Source organism: Panicum virgatum, chromosome 9N (genome assembly GCF_016808335.1).
Source record: "Panicum virgatum strain AP13 chromosome 9N, P.virgatum_v5, whole genome shotgun sequence".
Taxonomy (NCBI): Eukaryota; Viridiplantae; Streptophyta; class Magnoliopsida; order Poales; family Poaceae; genus Panicum; species Panicum virgatum.
The window spans coordinates 24,779,163-24,803,950 of NC_053153.1; the positions used below are offsets into that span (position 1 = coordinate 24,779,163).

The window sequence follows — 24,788 nt, forward strand, 5'->3', positions numbered from 1 at the left end:
GGCAGATCAATTAAGCAGTCTCATTTCATCGTGAGAGGCGGACGATTCTGAATCGAAATTCAACCTTGCAAAGGACAACCTAACACACGTCTGGAACACCGTCGGGTCATTCCCAAACAACCGTTGACCTTTCTTTCCGGCTTGTGGATAGTGTCACTCTCCCCGACTACAGGGGTCCAAGGCCGAACCTTGTCCCTTGAAGTCGTAGTGTTGCGCAACATAAAATAAAACCTATCCCTACTGAGAGAGTGAAAGGTATATCCACTCCCCGGTCCAATCGGCTACTAGGCTTGCCGCGTACCATATTTACGGCATGTGGCTAGTACTTTCAAAAACTTAACCGGCACTACCACACACCGCGACCTTAGCAAGTTCATCAACACAGACGGGGTCTCACATAAGGTCATGATATCGAACACAACCCCGTCCGTCGTCCTTATATTGATAACAGAAAGTAAACAGGCAATTCCTATAAAGCTCGCGAGTGACAGGCAATCACTCGACTTTTACCGGTCCTATAAGCTTAGCAATTATTCGAACTCAAGTCTAGTGTTCAGTACATAGGTTCCTAGGATCATGCATCTAGGGTTTCAATTCAACTCCTATGAACTGTAAATGCACAAGTAAAATAATACAGTAAATGATATTAATTTGAAGTATAGGTTATGTCCGGGGCTTGCCTTCTCGGTAGTCGCTAACTATTTCAGCTCTAGGCTCTTCCAAACTTTGGTCCGGGGCTTCAGTTAGTACGGCGGTGTTCACTTGAGCTTCGAGATCACCACCGTCAGACTCCGGAATCAGCTCGTACGTCCCGTCCGATAAGGCAGTCGTATCTAAATGTAATGCAAGAACAACATTAAAAACACACATGGGCAATCGTTTATAGAGTAGTTAAATGACAAATTTAACTACACAAGGCATCATGATCGACAGCACAAAAGAAGTTAACTAACTTCATAAAATGAGTGGTGGTGATTTCCTATACGATTAAGTCATGGTTTGTAAATAAATCAACAACTCAGAATACAAATAGTAATAAAATCTACCAAAAATTACACTAAACAGAACATGAACAAAGAAATCTACCCTACAAAAATCATATCAAGACATGTAACCATTTAATCACAATAAATCATTTATGCAGGCAACACCTAGTACAAGCTTGAATTATACAGATCAAAATAGAGAAAAACAGAAGCTCAAAATTTAACAGCAGATCTACACAGGGATTATTTATCTACTGTGAATTTTTCATGATTTTATCTACACAGAATTAATTATGAGAAAATAAACAAAACAGACATCATTTTAGAAAGATTCAATTTTAGCTTCTGTTCTAGCCATGAACTAAGGCTTAAACTTCCTGGACAAGTTAAGGTATTCCAGATGAACACTCAGGAATATTTTCAGGATTTAACAAGAACAGAAACTATTTATCATAAATAAAGTATACTAAACAAGGATTAAATCAAATAAATAGCTACAACAAAGAACTGATCATGAAATTTTTATATCAAAGCTAGTGTAATAAGAGTAAACTATCACCAAAATTTCAGAGCAATATCAGCTTTCAAGCATCACATAGGAAAAAAAAAGATTAAAGAACAAGTATTTATATACCTAGTAACACAAATCAAAATCTACAGCAAAAACTTGCAACTAAAGCCTAACATATTATGGTTCTACTGCATAGAGCTCTTCAAGAGGATTCCAAAACATCAAGATTTGCTATTTTACGAATTTTCTACGAATTGATATTGAATTTCAAAGATCACTGCTAGAAATAACAAAGAGGTCCTTGAAGCACTATTCAAATGAGTCTAGGGCCATGCAGATAACCCCCCGGGTTTTCTTGAATTTGAATCCGAGGTCCCTGGCCGGCAAACAAGAACAGAGCAGGGAGGGCGCGGCGTTTCCCGGCGAGGTCCGGCTCCGGTGACATGGGGAAAGTTGAGGAAACACTAGAGGAGGTCGAACCGCACCCTATGGTGCTTGGAATCGAGGCTAGGGTGGTCGGATATGGCGGATCGACGGAGGAGGGCGGTCGGCGGCGGAGAGGACTCGACGGCGAGGGGGTTCCGGTGGTCGAGGGCGGAAGAGAAGGGGCTGGGAAGCTGCGCGGGGTCACGGTGGTGCTCGCTAGGGGGTCAGAGTGGGCGGAGGAGCTGCAGAGAGGCGGCTCGACGGCGGTGTCAAGCTCGCCGGCGTTCAAGGTGGAGCGGCGGCGGCGTTCTGAGCTCTGGGAGCGGGGAAATGGCAAAATAACGAGGGGATTAGCTTGCGGGGTATATGTAGTGCTGTTGCGCGTGCTAGGGGAGGGCGGCGGCTTCGGCCGCGGGCTTGCCACCGCGGCGGCGAGGTGGCGGCCACGCGGGCGGCTCTGCGCTCGGTGGGGGCGCGTGGCACGACAGGGGGAGGCACAGCACGATGGCAAGGGCGGCGGGGAGTTTCTGGGCGATGCGTGGAAGCTACGAGGAGCAGGAGGTGGCGCGGGGAGGTGGCTCTCCACGGCGGGCGGGCGGCGCACGGCTCTGGCGGCGAGCAAGCAGGCAAGCAGGCAGGGGAAGAAGACAGGGACCCAAACGAAATTTCCAAAATTTCAGGGGCCTATCTGTAAAACATCGATAACTATTAATCTAGGGCTCAAATGAAAAAGTGCCCAACATGAAAGTTGTTCAACTTTTCAAGATCTACAACTTTGATGTTGTGCAAAAACTTATTTGATCAAAGATTTAAGAGCTAATTTTTAAAACATAAGAGGGATTTTGAATTCCAGGAATTTTGTCTTTTTCAATGCAATTTCACTTTAAATTTAGACTTAAAAGCAAAATTTGCTGCCATGCAATAAATGCTCTGAATTTTGCAAAAACACCCTCCACAAAAGCTATAACTACACAACCTATTCAACATAACTATAGAAAGGGCCTTGCATAAAATCATAATTACACATATAACCTTTATATTTACAAAAAGATCCTTTTTCAAGCAATTCAAGCACATGATGCATAATTTGATTCTAATTACCCTAAATTGGCTATTTAAAACTCTGGGCCGTTACACCACAACTAAGATTGATGAGGGGAAACATGGAGATGTAGGATGTCCACCAGGATTTATATTGACAAAAAATGTTAGGATTTGGTCTTCTAATTTTCGGAGCAAGATACATACACACAATACACAAAAGTGATGTGCAGAGCAAAAGGAATGATTTACCATATACGTACTAGGTAGTATAACTCCTCACGTGTGCGCACGCCAACAATTATGTATGAGTCAATGTATTAAACTTGACAAGCCAACAAAATTAATATGCTTAGAAATCCACCAATGGAAGTAGCTCAAGAAAAGGTGGGAAATAAGCTCATTGGCTCATTGCAGTACTAAGAGCTTGGCTAATAAAGTCGCCAGCAGCTGGCGGAAAAAAAATCCAACGTGGCGAGTATTAAATGCGGCAGCGTAGTAGGAAAGAGCAGCACAACGCATGCAGCCAATATGCCGCTGAGCACAGCAGCAACGCAGCCAATAGAGATGCAGGCGCGCGCATTCGCCCGCTTTTAGCCAGCGACTCGTGACTCGCTCATTTCATTCTCTCTTTTTGTTTCTCACTCCACGTTGGATTCGGGTGATGTGGCAGTTTATTTTGCTAGCTGATTGTACATTATTATACTTGCTCCAAAGGCACGTTGGCGCGTGCGCTTTCTATGTCGTCTGCCTTCAACCGTTACAGAAAATCCATGCTAATGAAGTCATAATTATTTTCAACCGTAGCCTGTCAACCTTGAAACTGCAGCCATATACATGGCACAATTCACTGTCTCCATTTCCTCAGCAAGCTCTGAAAGTTCCATTCCATCTTCTATCAAGGGTGGCCAAAAGACATTTGAGGTTGAGTCAATCCAAGTCAATCCCCCAAGCGGATCTGACCCCACAACCCGTTACCCCGCCTCAACGGACCTAGGCACGGCTGCACCTACACGGCGCACCCTCCTCCTCCATTGCGCAAAGAATAAATCAGAGGGCCTGCACTTCTCTCCCATGGGCCATGGCCCATAGGAATACCGTTAGAACGATGCACAGTGGCAGCGGAATTTAACATCAGGATTTCTTGGGAGATTTGCGTCAGAGGTGATGAACAGTCTGCTTCACCTGCTCTCTCCCCAGGAAGCCAGAAAGAAGCGACCTTTCTCTTCTCCCCTCTTCTTCTCCTCCACCGAGGAGAGAGAGGACTTTTAAGGTTTGCACACATCTCCTCCCCCTGGGCGCGTTTGTTTTTGATCTTGTTAATCGTAGCATCTGCTGTTCTGAATCGTCTTCCTTCGGCGATGTTGACGGTTTGGGGGTGGTTCATCGCTGAATCTGTTGGTTTCATCGTTTCAGGCCCTTTCCGCACCCCATCGCCGCCGGATTTCGCTGTTATGCGGTGAATCCCTTCGCGTCGATGGGCACATCGGCTCCCGGATGAACTAAAGATTTGCATTCTGATGGGATAGGGGGCGCTGCTGGTCGCGTTTCTTGGGGACCCATCCATGGTGTCCGGTGACATGTCGAGCTCACCTTTCCCCCACTAGCTCTTGACCGGGGAGTGTTGCTTGGTCCCTGGGGGTCCCCTTGAGTTGTTCGTTTGGGGGAAACCTGTGCGGCTGCTTAAGGTTTCCTGATTCGGGGTTTCAATGGCGCCGGTGGGGGGTGTTGTGGATATCAGCTCCGATGAGGAGGACGTTCTCCTCGGCGATGCCCTCGCGCCCTTTGACCCCCACAGATGGACGGCAGACCTCTTCGATGTGGTTGATAATGCAACCGGGGGGGATTTCGACGACCTCGTGATTATGAGTGAGATATCGGCTCCACCGGCACTGCATCAGACAGCCAAACCTGATGACCTCGTGGTTATGAGTGAGTTATCCTCCCCCCCTGTGCTGCAGAAGGGGAATGCTGATGCTGGTTGGGACAAGGACGATGATGACTGCGTGGTCCTAGATGGTGACCCTGATAAGGCGGTTACTGTTGCCGATGAGGAGGGAAGCGTGGGAGATGGCAGCTCGGATGAATTGCAGATAGTTGCGGAGAAAGGCCCGGTATGTGATTCCTTCCTTTTTGATCTGTAGCACTAGCACTGCATTGTGTACATGCCATAAAAGACCCTTTTATATTTTAGAGCATGTGTAGAGAGTTGAATCATTGAGTTGCATACTTGCATTTATGTATTAGTAGGAGAAGCTCTGCATAAAAGGCTAATGATTCTCTATATTTTAAGCTGTGTGTGTAGTAGTTATCTTGTGCTGATTTCTTGTTATGCCTATGTGTGGCTGAGAAGGTAGTTAGTTTCTGCAATGTGTGGTACATTGATTTCATGTTGTTAATGCTGTGGGATGTATCCTGAGGTCCGTATACTATGAAAGTGCTTGAACGTGCATTGCTGTAGTGTGGTATGATCAACTTAAGTGCGTATACATTTCTGTCTGTATGGTTCATATTGATATTGCCGGGTGTTTGTTCATGTGAAGCCTTTTCGTAGAAACTACAATCAATCTTCACTAGTATTCTTTTAATATTTGCTTTTAGCAATTGTTCTACTCTTTTGCAGATAGCATGCAGGGACTTCCCTCATTCACGCCATTTATGTTCAAACTTGCCCTTCAGCACTACTTCTCACGTGAAGCATTGTGTCATGGTCAGTAACGGACATTTTCACTCCTTGATATCGTTGGCACACATTTAGTCAAACATGCTAGAAGAGTAACCAATAAAATGTTAGTAATGCAACTATACTATTGTTTTTCCAAATGCAGTGCCACTGTTATGTATGTGACGCTCCAGCTCCATGCAAATATTGGGGTAACAGTATGTCAGCTAATGATCATTGTCATGCTACGGATAAGGAGCCAAAATGGAAACTAATGAGGCAAGTATTCAGGGGATGCCTGCCAGCATCTAGTCCAGAAAAACTCCAGAATGACTTGTACTCAGCAACAGTGTCGCCCAGACAGCAACCTATGCAGTGTCATGGTGCAGTCCCTCAATCACCTCGGTCTTCAGTATTACATGTTGGTTACCCTTCTCGTGCCATCCAAAGTCGTCTTGTTAATGAAGGGAGTCATAACCGGCATCACTCAGTAAGAGTCTCACTGAGTGTAGGGGGAACAGTCAGTTCACCAAGAGCTGGAAGAGGTACTAGCAGTGCTCATATTGCTCAAAATACTCATTCACGTGCAATTTTCGAAAGAGCAGGGGCTGTTTCTCCGGGCTTTGCATCCCCAAATGCTAGCCAATTTGGTTCTGCTGGTCCAGATAATTCCCTGATGCACCAGGTATTGCCACATGTATCTCAGCCAGTTCAAGTTGCACCTGCAACCAATGCTTTCACTGAAACTGCTCAGAACAATCCTTTCCAGAGATCTTTCAGTGCACCAATAGCATATCAGGTGCAACAAGATCAGCCAGCGGCATATTATCAGGTTGCCACAAATGGGATGGATGTCATAGGGCCGCAACTTTCACGGTGCACCTCGCTGGTAACTGAGAGAACACAATGCCTGCCTGAACCATTAACAGATGTTTGCACAAAAAGCTGGCAAGACATACTTGCTACCGTGGCATCTGATCTGGGGGTGGCAGATTACGATATCAATACTGCAGAGTCTCCACATGTAATGACTGACTCTCAACCTGAGCATTCCACAACAAACCAGGTTTTCGGTCTTCAGCATGAGTCTGTTGCAGCAAAGGAGAACTTGACATCTTCTCATATGCATGATTTATCCGGTCACACAACAGGTGACAATGTTCAGGCAGATCATCCTCTGGAAACAGCACAGAATTGGAACCATCCGATTGGCGGGAATGATTTTGTGAGTGCCCCTGCTGATGTGTTATCGGTAGATGAAGCTACTCACCAGCTTGAGGTGTCAAGTCTGGAGTCTGCAGACATACACTTTGAGCTCGACTGGAGTTAAGCAGTGCCTGGCTGCCCTTGCATTTCAGGGGCACCATAAACAATAAAATCGATGGCATCGACATGCCTCTCTCTAGGTTTCCTTCAGAGGAGACAGAGTAGATGTTCCTTGTACAGTATGTAGAACCTGTGGTAGAAGTGTCTTGCTACCTATGCTGTTGTTAGCATGTCGTCATGTCAGTCGAACTTGTGTCTTGGCCTCTTAGGGCTTAGATAGTCATGCCTCTTAGGGCTTAGATGCTAACAGCTACCCCCCCCCCCCCCCCCGCCCTGAAGTTGGGGGGCCCCAGAATTTCAATCCCATACTGCTGGTGGATATATCAATGGTTCAAATCTGTTGCCAAATTGCGCGTTTGAGGCAGTACCCTCGCCCATAGGTCTACCTCCTTACAATCTGAACTTTTCAGGTACATTTGGTTGAGTTGGATATCAATTCTTTTAGCTGCTGGATGATGTATTCATGGCTCACAGTACAATGTACACAGATAGTGAGTTGGTTATGAGGGCACAGGAGCTGGAATTAGATGAAATGATTGGTTTTGCTGATCCATCATCTGCAGCACTTGTTCTGTTCTTCAGTCTACAGCTTTCCACATTTGAATCACTGTGCGAAGAGCAAGGTCTTCGATTTCCTCCTGTCATGATGGATCGAAGGCGTAGTGCATGTCGACGGCGGAGACGATGTGCCAGGTGCACCGCGTCCCCCTGGCGACGAAGACGAGGTCGCCGGCGCCGAACTGGATGGCGGCGTCCGGCGAGCCCTCCACGGTGGCGCTCACCCTCCCTCTCACGACGTAGCACGTCTGCCGCGCGCCGTAGCTCAGCTTGTACCTCCCCGGAGGGCCGCCCCACCTGCAATGTGTTCCAACGGCAGCAGGTGACGCCACGTGTTTCGCGACCCGTACAAATGACAGCGTGCTCGTCGTCGACTCACTTGGGCCAGGACCTGACGCCGAGCTCCGACAGGCGAGCCGCCGCCGGCCTCCGCTCGACGGTGACCGCGACCGTGGCAGCGGGCGGCGGCGCATCGACGGCGTCCGCGCCCACCGGCGCCGAGCCGGAGCTCGAAGCCATCGAGTCGACACTGCAGAGGAACGATCCGACGAGGCAGGAACGAAGCCGTCTGCAGTCTGCTGCAGCGCTGGGATTGGATTCAGATTGGTTTGGTTTATATCAACGCAGGACGCAAAGGGGAAGTTCCAAGCTGATTTGGAGTTTGCTCTCCCCAGCCCAACGCACATGGACGGAAACCTTTGCGACTACTCGCCGCCGTCGTGCACCGCACCTCGACATGTCGGCGGCGGGCGGCGGCGGGGTATCTCGTTTGCCTGCTGAGTATTGCCTGTGTCGTTGGCTCGTTGCCGGTGGCGCCTGGTCAGAAGCGTTGACCAAGCGCCCGGTCGATGACGTGGCGACATGAGATTGGGCCTAGCTATACAACCCCAAGTGTTGACCACTTTACAAGTTCACAATTGGAAGGCTGCTAGGGTCTCCTTTTGCAACTGCCGTCCATGATGGTGACCACTTCTGAATTTACAAATGGCAGTTCAACTCAAACATTCCACCTGCTCTGCACCCTCCAAAGTTCAGAGGCTTTGCCTCGGTCTATCTCTGTTCAGCCAACAGAATTTCTAGAAGCACAGATTCAAGTGGCCAAAAATCAAATTTAAAAAGAGGGAGGAACTTTCAATTCCTTGTGCTGAATGATACTCTAGCTCGCCATGTATCTGCGGACTTCTAAACAACGAGCCGTTCTTTTATTCCGGGTCCTTTGTTTTGTAGCTGACAACACAAATGGCATGATTCTGACGGCACCTGTCTTCTGTCTAGCACACTGGCAAAGGAACTTGGCCACCAGGCGTGGATGAGACAGCCAAGGTAGACCAGCCAGCCAGTGCGCCGAATCTCACGGCACTATGCCAGCCTGAAACATGAACAGCAGGCACGGCATGATCAGCTCAACCAGGAGCAGCGGCAATTGAGTAAAGCTGTCTCCTTTGCATCTCCAAAGCAGGAGGTAACTGTGCTTACCACTTGACAAGCAAACGGAAGCGTCTTTTCCGGCGATTTCTCAGAGGATAGTCCTGTGCACGATGAACAACAGAAACTGTAAGCTCACAAAGGTTGAAAAGGGTACCATATCGACGGCTTATAAGGTGATAAGGTCGTAACTGATTGTTGAATATATATGCGCAGAAATGATAAATCATGTAGGACACATACTCCCAATATCAATCAAACCCAATTCCAGCAAAAGCATAACAGTTTTGGTACATTTTAAGAGGAATTGGATAGACATTATGCAGAAAAGTAATTGAAAGGCATTCTTGAGGGAGCTATAATCATTTTTTTTAGACGGACAGGCGAAACTCGCCCTGCCCCATCTATTTCATAACAAACAAACAAAGCAAACATGGATCTGTTCAGGTTTACAGCACTAGAGTTGCACAACCAGGTAATGACAGAGTAAGAGCCAGGCCAACATCGGCCAAGAGAGATTCAAGCAAACTTATTACAAAGAACGACTGAAAAGACCATCCAGCAAAACCGAGCTTGGATCACAGCTTGCCAGCAGCCAGCTTGAACTTCTTCAGGAAGGGATTGCCAAGGGGTCTTGAGACGATCCTCCAAAAAGCTGCACCATCGGGCAATATTGTAACACTCAGCTATTAATTCACTGCAATTAAGCTAATTAAGTTCATTAGTTTCGAACCTAAATAATAAACCATAAGTTAGCAATCTTTTTGTCAGTCTAACCCGACCGGTCTGATCGGTAGGAGCGACCGGTTTGACCGGCGGACGCTGGGCCAACCATTTTTTTTCTTGGGCCCACATCATTTAAACCACTCTTCTCTCTCCCAACAACTCACTCATCCTCACCAGCTCTCTCACTCACCTTCCCCGAGCTCACCCCTCTCCCCAAGCCCTAGAGTTCCAAATCCTCACCCCAACTTGATCCCAAGGCCGGAAAAGAGATTAAATCGGCGTGGGATGTGTTCCTCTCCACGGTTCCCTCCCTGGGGTGCTTGGGATTCAAGTTCTTGTGCACAAAGGAGCTCACTCAAGGTATAAACGCTTGTGTTGGCCGATCTCCTTTTCTAGATAGTTTTAGGTGATTTCCTCTGGTCAAAAACCTCTAAAGGTATACCTGAACTAGTGCCTAGAAGGGTTTAAGGATTTGTTGGCGATTTTCTCCGCGCCAAGGATTCCAGCTTTTGGTCTGGGTTGGACCGGTCTGACCGGTAGGGGTCCGGACAGTCCGGCCACGTGTCCGGATACTCCGGGTTTGTGGTAGTCTGGACATTCCGGGTTTAGGTCCGGATTCTCCGGACTTGGGAGTCCGGATACTCCGAGAATACGTCTGGATACTTTGGATTTTTTATCTCGAGTCGCACACAGGCCAGACCGATCTGACCGGTTTGGTATACCGGTCTGACCGGTGCTAGCCGGGCTGAGAGGGTTCAATTAGGGTTAGTTGGCACAATTGAATATAAATTAATTTGGTTGTTGATTACTTGTAATTTTTGCAAGTCATGCATGCATTCTCTCATATCATATGCATATGCATACGTATAGCAGCCGCAGCGGAGGAGGTGATATACGAGGTGGTTGCGGAGCCCCCGGAGCCATTAGAGCAGGCCCAGCAGGAGGAGAGGCATGAGAACCAGGCCCAGGGCCCAGTGGACCCCGGTGTTGAGCAGCAGACGCAAGGCAAGCCCCGGTGCACATTCTATTATTTCAAATTTATGACACCTAAATATGTATCTATTACTTGTGCATTAGATTTAGGAATTATTTGGAATCCTAGTTGCATGATCCCTAGGTTCCCTTGAGTTATACTAGTATGTATAAGACGATAGAAGTGCTATGCTTAATGGTTCTCGATAGAAGACGAGTGATCTCTGGTCACTCGCGAGAAATAGGATGATTAGAAGTCGAGTAATTTCCGGTTACTCGCGAGATACAAGATATATTAATATTTCAGTATATGAGTTGTTGAATTTGATATGTAATGAATGGAGAATTGAGACCGGACGGGAATGATGAGGATATGTAGGTATGGCAGCAGGACAGGGTTCCTGGGTGTCAAAGTCCCATCTGAGTCGGTTAAGGACCGTACCGTTGTTGGCCCTGCTGATCATGTTTGAATTGTACTAACCGCATACTGGGAGTCAGAGGTAGTCGAAACCGGTAAGCCGAGTACTGCTTTGCTTCGAAAGTACAGGAACCCGCACCCAACTCCTAGGGCGAGTCGAGAGACCGCGGAGAAAGGGGTCGCATATGTTTACTTTTGGTGGTCTCACGTAGGGCTCGGCTGACTATATGTCGTTGGGCTGGTTCCTGTAGTCCGAGGCGGGGAGGGGAAAGGTTGGTGCGTGGGGTCCGACGGGGCTTTTGCGTGCCGTGTTGGTTAGGTCCACCTTGCAAGGTTAAATCGAATCGATTCGCCGTCAGTCGCTCTCGGATATGAGCACCTTGATCACTGCGTCTCATCGTAGTGTTATGACGAGATGATGAGTATATTTATATACATATGATGATGAATACCTTGAATTATTATTGATTGCACCACCATGTTTGCTATAGTTGATTCATGCAAATATTAGAATAGAGTTAATTTGTATAGAATCTGGGGCTAAAATACTGAAAGTAAGGAATTACTTTAGTCGCTTTTCTGCAAAATAACCAACAGCCAAAAGACTTGCATGTCTAGATATGTGGGCTAAGTTATACCCACTGGTCGGGTAAGTCTTGCTGAATATTAATTGATCAGGGCTTGTTGCTACCCAAATTATTTCAGGAGCCCAGGACGTTGACTTCTGCCCTACTGTGCCAAGTTCATCTGCCGCAGTGCAGAGAGGTGGAAGATGGATGAGCGAGACCCTTAGACTAGGGCGTTGGCGGGCTGCACGCTTGCGGGCTGAGCGTGCAGCCTCTCTGTTTTGTTGCGACTGGTCTGACTGATAGTCCTCGGCCGGTCTGACCGGTGTGGCTAACCGGTCAGACCGGTGGTGTTAGGCTGTGAGTGGGCAGCAGTGTAGTGTAGTCGTTGTTTGGGTGTAAATTCTAGTTGATAGTTGTAACACTTGTAATTTATGTTTGTATTTAAACCAGGTTTGTAAAATTATTGTAGTTGAACTCTTTTTGTAAAAGTGATGGTTATTTCTATTATTGTCGTGTTGTTGTATTTTCAAGTATTCGTCGTGCTTGTACCATCTGCGCCCGCCTTCGCGTGGGACTTCCGGTGTTGTTTCGATCGGGCCGTGGGTTGAGAAAGAATCGCCAAATTAAGCCATTAAAGTAATGCGCCCGATGTGTTCAAATAATGGCCATTACGCTTAATTTAGATTTTTAATTTGGCGGTTCCGTCACAAATATCCTCCTTCGAAGATGTTGGAAGCAGGGGCTTCATGCACGTCCACAGCTTCCTGAAAACAAGCTTGATGTCTGACCATTTCTGTCCACGAAAAACAAAATCATTTCTGATTAGCCACAAGCACCAAAGACTCCTGCAGAGATTGTGTTTGTAGACTTAATTTTTTTTTGTCAGCAATCCATTTCCTTGCCATGTCTGTTTAAGAATTAATGACAACACCATTAAAATCAGAGACACACTTCCAGGCTTGCTTAGCCACAATGCAATCATAAAAAAGATGCTGGACAGACTCAGGCTCACAGCAGAATTGACAAAGTGGGGGCTTCTCAACCCCTCTTTTTCTCAGGTTATCTAATATAATCGTGAAGTACTTGTACTGCTCCTTGCATCCCCACAACCAGTGGTATCAACAAGCTGTGAAGCAATAATGACAAAACTAAATGGCGTGCTCCCACCATCATAAATCTGCGAGCATGATCAAAAAACAATATGAGACACAGAAGAAGGCAGAAGAATATTCAGAAATTTCAAAAACGGGATATATTTAGCCAAAAGCTCTACAAGTCCATCGTTCCATCTCCTTGAACAAAATAACAAACCATGTACTCTTCTGAATCCTCACAGGTAGATGTAATCATCTATGTCATCGTCATCTTAATAGTGAAAGCCATCATCCAAGTCCGAAGTAAATTCAGAAATTTCACAAACTGGATATGTTGAGCAAGAAGCTCTACAAGTTCATCTTTGAAGATCAGAACAAGCATTGTAATCTTTATCTTCTATAAAAACATGTTCCAGGAAGATGCAATCATCTATGTATATTCATCTTAGTAGTGAAAGCCATCATTCAACATTTCAGTAAGCATGCAGTAGTCGCCTCAATCAATACTGAAACAAGGGATATTGCCAGCTTGACTGTTGGATACAAGGAAATGGGTACCAGATGGGTATCTGTGACAGACCCGCCGAGTTAAAACACTTAATTAAGCGTAACCGCCATCATCTGAAGGTATCAGGCGCATTAGCTTAATTAAGTGTAACTTGACAGGCTGCTTTCAACCCACAGGCTGACCGAAACACACCAGAAGTCTCGCACGAAGGCGAGCGCAAAAGGTACCAGCACGATACAATCTTACAAAAATAGCAAAATATATTAAGGCTTTTACAAACAGCTTTAAATTTAAAATTTACAAAAGAAATGACAGCACGGAAGAGAATCTAACTTATTGAGCATTTTTACTAGAGAATAAATAAAACAAACTAAATAAGCCGAGGACTACCGAGACGTGAAGACAATGCGCCACATCGAGCCCACCGATGGGAAACCTAGTTAGCTTCTATACCTGAAATAGGGTAAACAACAAACCTTGAGCAACTAATACTCAGCAAGACTTACCCGACCAGTGGGTATAACTTAGCCCACATCTCTAGACATGCAAGACTTTTGGCTGGTGGTTATTTTGCAGAAAACAGCGACTAAAGTAATTCATTAATTTCTATATTTTAGCTCCAGATTCTATATAAATTAACTATAGTCCAATATTTGCTTAAACCAACTATAGCAAACATAGTGGTGCAATCCATAATAATTCAATGTGTTCATTATCATATATAAATAAATATACTCATCATTCCATTATAACACTACGTTGCGACGCAGTGATCAAGGTGCTCATATTCGAGAGCGACTGACGGCGAATCGATCCGATTTAACCTTGCAAGATCGACCTAACCAACACGGCACGCAAAAGCCCCGTCGAACCCCACGCACCGACCTTTCCCCTCTCCGCCTTGAACTACAGGACCGCCCCACCATCATATGGTCAGCCGAGCTCAACGTGAGACCACCAAAAATAAACATATGCAACCTCATTTCTCCGCGACTACTCGACTACCCCAGGAGGTGAGATGGAGTCCTGTACTTTCGAGGTGAGGCAGTACTCGGCTTACCGGTTTCGACTACCTCCTACTCCCGGCATGCGGTTAGTACAGTTCAAACATGATCAGCAGTGCCAACAACGGCTCGGTCCTTAACCGACACAGGCGGAACTACACCTCTCCCGCCCGGTCTCAAGCTTCCATTTATATCAAAATCAACAGCTCGGAACCGGATTGTCAAATATTATATATCTCGCGAGTAACCGGAAATTACTCGACTTCTAATCATCCTATTTCTTGCGAGTGCAAGAAGTCACTCGACTTCTATCGAGAACTATTAAGCATAGCATTTCTATCGTCCTATACATGCTAGTACAACTCAGGAAAACCTAGGGATCATGCAACTAGGGTTCCAATCAACTCCTGAAACGTAATGCACAAGTAATAAATACATATATAGGCGTCATAATTTCAAATAATAGGATGTGCACCGGAGCTTGCCTTCGGGCTGCTGCTCGACACTGGGCTCAGCTGGGCCTTGGGCCGGGGTGCTCAAGCCCTCTTCCTGCTGAACTTGCCCCTGCTGCTCCTGTGACTCGGCGATCACCTCGTACACGGCTCCCTCAACGGTGGCGTCTACACGTATGCAAATGATATGAGAATGCATGCATGGGTTGCAATCTAAAAATAGACAATGACTAGATGCAACTACTAGTAATTTACACAAAAAATGCACTCCCAGGCCCAAAACATTCCCCAAAAATCCGGAGTATCCGAACGAATACCCAGAGTATCCGGACTCCCAAGTCCGGAGTTTCCGGGCCTATATCCGGAGTTTCCCCCGGAGTGTCCCAAACCCGGAGTATCCGGGCTTATACCCGGAGTTTCGCCCGGAGTGTTCCAAAACCAGGAGTATCCGGGCTTATACCCGGAGTCTCTGGGTCCGACAGCATTTTCGCCCCAAAAACTGAAATCTTGATTTTGGCAAAAACCAACCCACCAAAATCAAAACCCTTTTAGATCCTAGTTGAGGGATGCATATAGAGTTGATTGACCAAAAGAAATCACTTAGAACCTCCTAGAAACATAGATCGGGGCGGCACAAGTTGAATACCTAGGATGAGTTTTTCTTGAATGAAGAACTTGAAATCCAAAGCCTCACCGAGGAGGAGCACATGGGGGAAAGGGTTGTCCATGCCGATTGAAGCTTCCTTAGCCTTGGAATCAAGTTGAGAGGGAGGATTTGCACTCTAGGGCACTAGAGAGAGGGAGGGAGCTTATGAGGGAGAGGGAGAGCTCATGAGGGAGAGGGAGAGAGTGCACGTGAGGGGGAGAGGGAGAGTGAGCTGTGAGGGAGAGAGAGGGTGAGATCCCTGTTTTAATGATTGTGGGGCCCAGAGGATACAAATTACATAAACTAGGAACTCCATGTCCGGAGTATCCGGGCCTATGGCCAGACTATCCGGGCAGGGTGTTACAATCCTTCCCCCTAAAAGAAATCTTGTCCCGAGATTTAAAAGGAAAGCAAGGGTCAAATATTGACCTCTAGGAATTGTATCGGACTCATGAAAGTTGGACATTTTTAAAAGAAACTAAGGAAATATTTGGAAGAAGAAAAACGCTTCAAGTCACCTGCATCAGACCAAACAAGGAACGGAACACCGGAACACATCAAGTCGTTCAAGTGAAATACACGGAGAGACTCTCGATGGATATTAATTAGAAAAGATTACATCAAGGATGTCTTTCCATCTTTGGTTGGAAGCTGGAACCATGATTATACTAAGTGAGTTTCAAGGAGCTGCTGGAATCAATATAGAAAGGGCATCAAGGCAAGTTTCTGCTCAAGAACATTCTTGTTCAATATCGTTTATTAATTAGGTAATATGATGCAAGATGTACATGTTACTATGCAGGTCAATGGCTATGATCCCCAGAAATTCAAACATCAAACAACCCGTTAGCACACTCTCCGAGAGCCTACCCCCTTAAAGAACAAACGCAGAAGAAATAAATTCTAAATATTGCACAAAAAGGAATGATTGTGTAGTTTCATCCACACGTACTTAAGCACCGGCGCGCTCCCAGGAGCACAATCGCGTGGCGGCCGCACACACGAGGCCCTAGGTCTCGTCGCAGCACTATAAGTCATGGGGCAAATCTCCACCACATAAGATCCCATAATAACACTCCGAATAACACAAATGGATCGGAATAGATTAAGTAAGCAGAAAGCAGCCAGAAAACATTTTCAAAAGTACGAACACATATAGTCAGCCAAACTACCACCAATGTTTCCCTAACCTTGTATGGCCCAATGCAATGTGATGTGATGTGATGCAATAATGTGGTTGCTATGCAACAAACATGCGACCTTATTCATGTATGACGAATATAAGCACGCATGATGACAACAATGAATGCAATCAAGTTTTTAATTTATTTATATTTATTTGAGCAAGAATGCAAACGGTCCACATAAGATATAGGAATCAAGGTGAGTAAAAATTAAACAATATCAATGCTAGAAGAACAACCAGATGTTCTTAGTCATCAAGGATGACTGGGATGAATTATCTTGGAGCATTTGAAGGTATGGCCCAACGATGAGGATATACGGTTTCAAATTACCATTGACCAAGAGTAGGAAACATTATTATCCAGATAAAAGGAAATGGTCATTGAGCCACTAATGAGTTATCGATAGCATGGTTATGAATTGGAGGTCAGACTAAGATAGTCAACCAAGGATATCGCCTAAAGATCACATCGTTATTTCGACCCTCAAGGGTAATAGCAATCGACCAGAAGACTTCATCCTCAGAGACAAGAAACACAGACCAACACCAAACTCGTATCTTTGAATTTTAGTTGTTTAAACGCGAAGATAGGTTTTGCTCAATTACAGCGCACTAATCTTCCTATTTTTCTAACCACATCAGGTCCGACATCATCAAAAGTGAGACGTGCACAGCGCACAGAAACTCATGCGGAGATACTAATAAACATCCAAAACAAAATAACATGTATGATATGATGCACGCATGACCTATACGTCCTCACAAAAAAATAAATTTTTGCCCATCAATCCATGGCAATATACGAAGACCATTCGGTGGCACAATACGTACTCTCACTATATACACTAGCAGTCTACTATGAACTTTCCCTACGTAAGCGGGGTTAGTGTACCTACAGAAAAATCACAATATATACATCTATTCATAACTACTACATGGCTAGAAGTTAGTTGATATTATATATATAGCCACCTGACATATCCTATGCTATATAGGGCTTACGATCTAATCTCTCCTAATCCCTTAATCGCAAATCAATGTAGATTTCTGAAATTCATTTTTAGTCTTGAAAACACCAAAATAATATTGCTGGTACCCCCTGGTACATTTCTGTGACAGACCCGCTGAGTTAAAACGCTTAATTAAGCGTAACCGCTATCATCTGAAGGCATCAGACACAATAGCTTAATTAAGTGTAACTTGACAGGCTGCTTTCAACCCATAGGCTGACCGAAACACACCAGAAGTCTCGCACGAAGGCGAGCGCAAAAGGTACCAGCATGATACAGCCTTACAAAAATAGCAAAATATATTAAGGCTTTTACAAACAGCTTTAAATTTAAAATTTACAAAAGAAATGACAGCACGGAAGATAATCTAACTTACAGAGCATTTTTACTAGAGAATAAATAAAACAAACTAAATAAGCCGAGGACTACCGAGACGTGAAGACAAGGCGCCACATCAAGCCCACCGATGGGAAACCTAGTTAGCTCCTATACCTGAAACAGGGTAAACAACAAACCCTGAGCAACTAATACTCAGCAAGACTTACCCGACCAGTGGGTATAACTTAGCCCACATCTCTAGGCATGCAAGGCTTTTAGCTGGTGGTTATTTTGCAGAAAACAACGACTAAAGTAATTCCTTAATTTCTATATTTTAGCTCCAGATTCTATATAAATTAACTATAGTCCAATATTTGCTTAAACCAACTATAGCAAACATAGTGGTGCAATCCATAATAATTCAATGTGTTCATTATCATATATAAATAAATATACTCATTATTCCATCATAACACTACGTTGCGATGCAGTGATCAAGGTGCTCATATCCGAGAGCGACTGACGGCGTATCGATCCGATTTAACCTTGCAAGGTGGACCTAACCAACACGGCACGCAAAAGCCCCGTCGGACCCCACGCACCGACCTTTCCCCTCCCCGCCTTGAACTACAGGACCGCCCCACCATCATATGGTCAGCCGAGCTCAACGTGAGGCCACCGAAAGTAAATATATGCATCCCCATTTCTCCGCGACTACTCGACTACCCCAGGAGGTGAGATGGAGTCCTGTACTTTCAAGGTGAGGCAGTACTTGGCTAACCGATTTCGACTACCTCCTACTCCCGGCATGCGGTTAGTACAGTTCAAACATGATCAGCAGGGCCAATAACGGCTCGGTCCTTAACCGACACAGGCGGAACTACACCTCTCCCGCCCGGTCTCAAGCTTCCATTTATATCAAATTCAACAGCTCGGAACCGGATTGTCAAATATTATATATCTCGCGAGTAACCAGAAATTACTCGACTTCTAATCATCCTATTTCTCGCGAGTGCAAGAAGTCACTCGACTTCTATCGAGAACTATTAAGCATAGCATTTCTATCGTCCTATACATGCTAGTACAACTCAGGAAAACATAGGGATCATGCAACTAGGGTTCCAATCAACTCCTGAAACGTAATGCACAAGTAATAAATACATATATAGGCGTCATAATTTCAAATAATAGGATGTGCACCGGGGCTTGCCTTCGGGCTGCTGCTCAACACTGGGCTCAGCTGGGCCTTGGGCCGGGTGCTCACGCCACTCTTCCTGCTGAACTTGCCCCTGCTGCTCCTGTGGCTCGGCGATCACCTCGTACACGACTCCCTCGGCGGTGGCGTCTACACGTATGCAAATAATATGAGAATGCATGCATGGGTTGCAATCTTAAAATAGCCAATGACTAGATGCAACTACTAGTAATTTACACAAAAATTGCACTCCCAGGCCCAAAACATTCCCCAAAAATCCGGAGTATCTGGACGAATACCCGGAGTATCCGGACTCCCAAGTCCGGAGTTTCCGGGCCTATACCCGGAGTTTCCCCCGGAGTGTCCCAAACCCGGAGTATCCGGGCTTATACCCGGAGTTTCGCCCGAAGTGTTCCAAAACCCGGAGTATCCGGGCTTATACCCGGAGTCTCCGGGTCCTACAGCATTTTTGCCCCAAAAACTGAAATCTCGATTTTAGCAAAAACCAACCCACCAAAATCAAAACTCTTTTAGATCCTAGTTGAGGTATGCATATAGAGTTGATTGACCAAAAGAAATCACTTAGAACCTCCTAGAAACATAGATCGGGGCGGCACAAGTTGAATACCTAGGATGAACTTTTCTTGAATGAAGAACTTGAAATCCAAAGCCTCCCCGAGGAGGAGCACATGGGGGAAAGGGTTCTCCACGCCGATTGAAGCTTCCTTAGCCTTGGAATCAGGTTGAGTGGGAGGATTTGCACTCTAGGGCACTAGAGAGAGGGAGGGAGCTCATGAGGGAGAGGGAGAGCTCATGAGGGGGAGGGAGAGGGAGAGAGTGCACGTGAGGGGGAGAGAGAGTGAGCTGTGAGGGAGAGAGATAGGGTGAGATCCCTGTTTTAATGATCGTGGGGCCCAGAGGACAAAAATTACATGAACTAGGAACTCCATGTCCGGAGTATCCGGGCCTACGGCCGGAGTATTCGGGCAGGGTGTTACAGTATCCGTCCTTTTCGTGATCCGACAAGTTTCATTTAATCAACAAAGATGCTCAAGTTCAGCTCTAACTGCTGTAACATGAGATATATAAATCCCAGCTTCATTGAGGCATTGAGCTCGGAAAGAACTGATTCCCCAAATTCATTGTTGGCCACCTGAAGAAAACAATAGGCTGGGTGAAATGCATACTAGTGGAAGATGAATTGGTATATTCTACCCTGCGATTGAATGCTACAGTGAAGTCTATTGGGTGGTGGAAGCCTTCAGCAGAAGGGTTGCCTTGGATATGAGCCTCGTGTTGAAGCCGAGACGATCCGCGCATGTCAGCGCGCTCCCTGGATGTGTAAGAAAAAATGTTATCATGGAACCACCAATGGGGATTCAGCAGCAAGGAGGCAGCAGGGTTTTTTTTTTTTTGGGAATTGGAGGCAGCAGGGTTTGTCAATGGGCTACATTGTACGGCCCAACACGAACCAGACAACCAGTGCCAGGAAGCCCACTCAAAAGAGCCCAGCTCAGCACCAGCATCTCACCCAGCCCCGAGCCGTTCCCAGCTGGCCAGCTCCACCCCACCTGTATAAAACCGCATCACCCTCAAACCCTCGCAAACCCTAAGCGCCCGCCTCCCACCCGCTCCCCGCCGCCGCCGCCGCAAGCAGGACCAGCCAGGATGCCGGCCGGCCACGGGCTGCGCTCGCGGACGCGCGACCTCTTCGCGCGCGGCTTCCGCAAGAAGGGGTACATCCCGCTCACCACCTACCTGCGCACATACAAGATCGGCGACTACGTCGATGTCAAGGTGAACGGCGCCGTCCACAAGGGGATGCCGCACAAGTTCTACCACGGCCGCACCGGCCGCGTGTGGAACGTCACTAAGCGCGCCATCGGCGTCGAGATCAACAAGCAGGTATAGAACGCAGATCCCCATTTTCTCCCCCTCGCTGCCGAGATGCTGCGCGCAGCTGCTCAACTGATTATGTTGGGCGTTTGTCTTGGCGCGCTGGAGACTCTTTGTGGGTCTTGCTTTAGGAATCGGGACGTTTTGTATGATTTAGATTGGCGATAAGGTTATGGTGTTATGTTTCGGACTTACATTTGTAAAATTTGTGCGGCTTGTTGATTGTTTCAGTGCGAGATTAGGTTTTGTAGTTGCAGGAATGGGCAGCTATACCCATTTCTTTTGAAGGCTAAACTCAGATCATGAACAAGATTAAGTCTGCTCTGTATGGTCTGGTAGTTGTATTATGTGGTCATGCGCTTCTTTGTATGGTCTGGTAGTTGTATTATGTGGTCATGCGCTTCTTTGTAAAGGTTGGATTATGTCAACTCTGAAGGTGTAGCGTGATTCTAGGTTGCATAGATTTATGTGGCTTCGGTTGGGATGTTTAATTGTAGTTTTGTTATAAGTGTTAGGTTCTCTATTGTTGTGTTTGAAGACATTTGTCTTGTGGTACACACTGTTAGGTGCAACAATGTTAACAATTTGCCAAATTGTTTACTTTGCATGACAAGTTTTCTTTTGCTTCTACATTGGAACAGATCAAAATGCTAATGCTGTGTTAGTTTGTGTTTTGAATTCATCTGTGCTGTAAAATTTGTGTGAAATCTTTAATGTTTACAGTCTGAGGTAGTAGTGGTTGAGACAATCAGTTCATCAGATAAATACAATCTAGGATTGAAGGTCTTAAATGGTTGGTTTGTGTCAAGCTTAGTTATGCTGCACATATGCTATGTGAAAATGGTGATGTTAGTGATAAGGCTGAATCTATGTATACATTCTAATTTCTGATAAATTGATTTATTTTTCAGGTTAATGGCCGCATCATCAGGAAGCGTATCCATGTCCGTGTGGAGCATGTGCAGCCATCCCGCTGCACTGAGGAGTTCCGCCTGAGGAAGGCAAAGAATGACCAGCTGAAAGCAGAGGCCAAGTCACGTGGTGAGGTCATCAGTACCAAGAGGCAGCCGTTGGGTCCCAAGCCTGGCTTCATGGTTGAAGGTGCTACCATTGAGACCGTCACCCCCATCCCTTATGATGTTGTCAACGATCTCAAGGGCGGTTACTAGGTTGCTTGGTCTATCTATCTGGTCTACCAATTCTATATCTGTATTACTCTAGTGGGTACAATTTTGCTCGCTCCGAGGAGTAGTCTGGACCTATTCTGTGTGTTTCTGTTGAAAGATTTTCCATTCTAGGTGCAAACCTGAGTTTGGTAGAACACTCAATACTGTTATCTTTGCTTCTATGGACGAAGATGTGCTTTCTTGAACCTGCTATGGTACCCAAGGATTGTAAGGTGCCACCACTGCCTCTGATCTTGGAGGGATGTCGTTTTGCAGTTATGCTGTAGCCCTCTGATCTCTATTACGTCGGGGTTAACATCTCTATCTGTGGTTTGCACGCAAAGACGTAGCTTGGTTGTTTGGACCAGTAATCTTGATTCCTTGTTATCTAGGACTTGCCCAATTTGTTTGTTTCTAAGATTGATTGAGTCACATTCGTGCACGCATCATGCCTGCGCACGCAAATGGTCTTCCATGATGTGACATGATTGTAGTCTTCCAAGCATAAGAGGTGTTTAGCTTTCGCATGGAATCGATGCGCAATTCTGTGCGATCCCAAGTAGCATTTCGTGTTAGGAAAATCTTAGGTAGGTTCTGTGAAACTGTGCACGATCTCAAACAGCTTTTCGTGTTAGAAACGTGTTAGGCAAGTTCAGAGAGGGAGTATTCAGCGATTGATGCAAATGATATAATTTACTTCAAAGTGGATTCAGACTTAAATAAAACTAGGTGGTACCCCGCGCGTTGCTGCGGGATTTCTTCAATAAATTTTTAACATGAAATTTGAAAGTAGAAAAGTTAAAATGATTGCATAGCAACCACTGCCTCTGATCTTGGAGGGATGTCGTTTTGCAGTTATGCTGTAGCCCTCTGATCTCTATTACGTTGGGGTTAACATCTCTATCTGTGGTTTGCACGCAAAGACGTAGCTTGGTTGTTTGGACCAGTAATCTTGATTCCTTGTTATCTAGGACTTGCCCAATTTGTTTGTTTCTAAGATTGATTGAGTTTGTGTTAGTGACTGAACCTGTCGAACTTCTCAGGCACATTCGGGCACGCATCATGCCTGCGCACGCAAATGGTCTTCCATGATGTGACATGATTGTAGTCTTCCAAGCATAAGAGGTGTTTAGCTTTCGCATGGAATCGATGCGCAATTCTGTGCGATCCCAAGTAGCATTTCGTGTTAGGAAAATCTTAGGTAGGTTCTGTGAAACTGTGTACGATCTCAAACAGCTTTTCGTGTTAGAAACGTGTTAGGCAAGTTCAGAGAGGGAGTATTCAGCGATTGATGCAAATGATATAATTTACTTCAAAGTGGATTCAGACTTAAATAAAACTAGGTGATACCCCGCGCGTTGCTGCGGGATTTCTTAAATAAAATTTTAACATGAAATTTGAAAGTAGAAAAGTTAAGATGATTGCATAGCAACATTCAAAAAAAAATCGATGAAAAACATAAACGGCCCTAGTGGATGTTGATGTGGCATTTGATATAATGGATTCCTATATGATGCGGATAACTTGCATGCTAAGAGAAATAGAGTTAATGACTTTAGTGGGTGTCAACTATATAGGCTATATAGATTATATGAATTTTACTTGCATGTTTTTTTTCAGTATTGGATAGGAATCGATAAACTAACAGAAGTAACATCAATAGAATATTTGATCACATTATAAAAGAATAGGTGCTCAAAGAAATAGAGTATGTATATGAGTCTTTACGTTAATACATTAAAGATTAAAAGTATTGCAAAAATAGAGTATGTACATGACTTTACATTAATAGATTAAAGATTAAAAATATTGCACATAGTAGAGGTCATATGGATATTTTCTTGTTTATTGAACCTCCTAAAAACCGATAAGCTAAAAGAAGAAACACCAATAGAATATTTGATCACATTATAGAAGAATAGGTGATGAAAAAATAGCGTATGTGTATGATTTTACTTTAGTTAATTAAAGATTAAAAGTATTGCATATTGTAGAGATGACATGAATATTTTTTGTAATTAATAAGGTAGTTGAAAGTTAGTGGGACACTTAGTGGAAAATGAGGTGGACACCTTGCATGAAGAGAGAAATAGTTAGTGGATGCTATCTATATAGGATATATAGATTAAAAGGGTATTTAGGCAAAATAACCATCACGTTCACTGATACTTTTACAATTTTATCTCTAGCATCATGTGGGCAACCAGCCAAACCCCATCTTTTCTCACCTACAATACATGAAGTGAGCTTGCCATGGCACAGGCGGGAAGCAAAAATGGAGCTTGATCCCTGATGCAAGTAGTGCGCAAACTTGACGCGAATTTGCAGGACAATATCGGCATCAAACAACGCTTAGCACTCCAAATAGGGAGAACCAAAATTGCGAAGCGTGCCAATGTTGCCTCGGCTACTCTTCCGCATGTACAGTCAAAGGTTCAGTTCCTGCACTTATAACACGACCTAAATAGATTAACTCTCTCGACGAACATATAGCTTAGTTTAACTTTCTCGATGACATTTCGGTCCTTGTTTTATTTTTGATTTTTCTACAAGAAGAAGGGCCAAGCCTTCTTTCATTTGAGGCTTTCCATATCATGAAGAAACATATCATCGCATCCTCAGGCCTTGTATCGTCATGGACAATTCTACTACTGCTATTTTACTTGTATGTACAGTAACTATTGGAGACTCCA

General features: G+C 45.2%; 2 protein-coding genes across 3 annotated transcripts; both read left to right on the forward strand.

Moving 5' to 3' along the window:
- The first annotated feature begins 4,011 nt into the window (after window positions 1-4,011).
- On the forward strand, window positions 4,012-7,455 carry LOC120689537. 2 transcript variants are annotated; one of them, XM_039971831.1, is made up of 5 exons: window positions 4,013-4,237; window positions 4,381-5,078; window positions 5,588-5,674; window positions 5,793-6,144; window positions 6,229-7,455. In XM_039971831.1, exons 2-5 carry the CDS (start codon window positions 4,674-4,676, stop codon window positions 6,954-6,956), a joined length of 1,572 nt encoding a protein of 523 aa, XP_039827765.1. In that variant the 5' UTR covers window positions 4,013-4,237; window positions 4,381-4,673; the 3' UTR covers window positions 6,957-7,455. The 2 variants fall into 2 exon arrangements, with proteins under 2 accessions (XP_039827764.1, XP_039827765.1); XM_039971830.1 differs by having other exon boundaries at window positions 4,012-4,237; window positions 5,793-7,455.
- Window positions 7,456-20,628: 13,173 nt separating this feature from the next.
- Window positions 20,629-22,370, forward strand: LOC120690882 (60S ribosomal protein L21-1-like). The gene is made up of 2 exons (XM_039973750.1): window positions 20,629-20,938; window positions 21,841-22,370. The coding sequence occupies exons 1-2, from the start codon at window positions 20,702-20,704 to the stop codon at window positions 22,096-22,098; spliced, it is 495 nt and encodes a 164-aa protein (XP_039829684.1). The 5' UTR covers window positions 20,629-20,701; the 3' UTR covers window positions 22,099-22,370.
- Window positions 22,371-24,788: the final 2,418 nt, after the last annotated feature.

Coding starts and splice junctions, on each gene's coding strand:
- LOC120689537 (XM_039971830.1), top strand. CDS start 4,674: ATGGCGCCGGTGGGGGGTGTTGTGGATATCAGCTCCGATGAGGAGGAC. Junction 5,079..5,587: donor TAGTTGCGGAGAAAGGCCCG/GTATGTGATTCC, acceptor ACTCTTTTGCAG/ATAGCATGCAGGGACTTCCC. Junction 5,675..5,792: donor ACGTGAAGCATTGTGTCATG/GTCAGTAACGGA, acceptor TTCCAAATGCAG/TGCCACTGTTATGTATGTGA.
- LOC120690882 (XM_039973750.1), top strand. CDS start 20,702: ATGCCGGCCGGCCACGGGCTGCGCTCGCGGACGCGCGACCTCTTCGCG. Junction 20,939..21,840: donor GCGTCGAGATCAACAAGCAG/GTATAGAACGCA, acceptor TTTATTTTTCAG/GTTAATGGCCGCATCATCAG.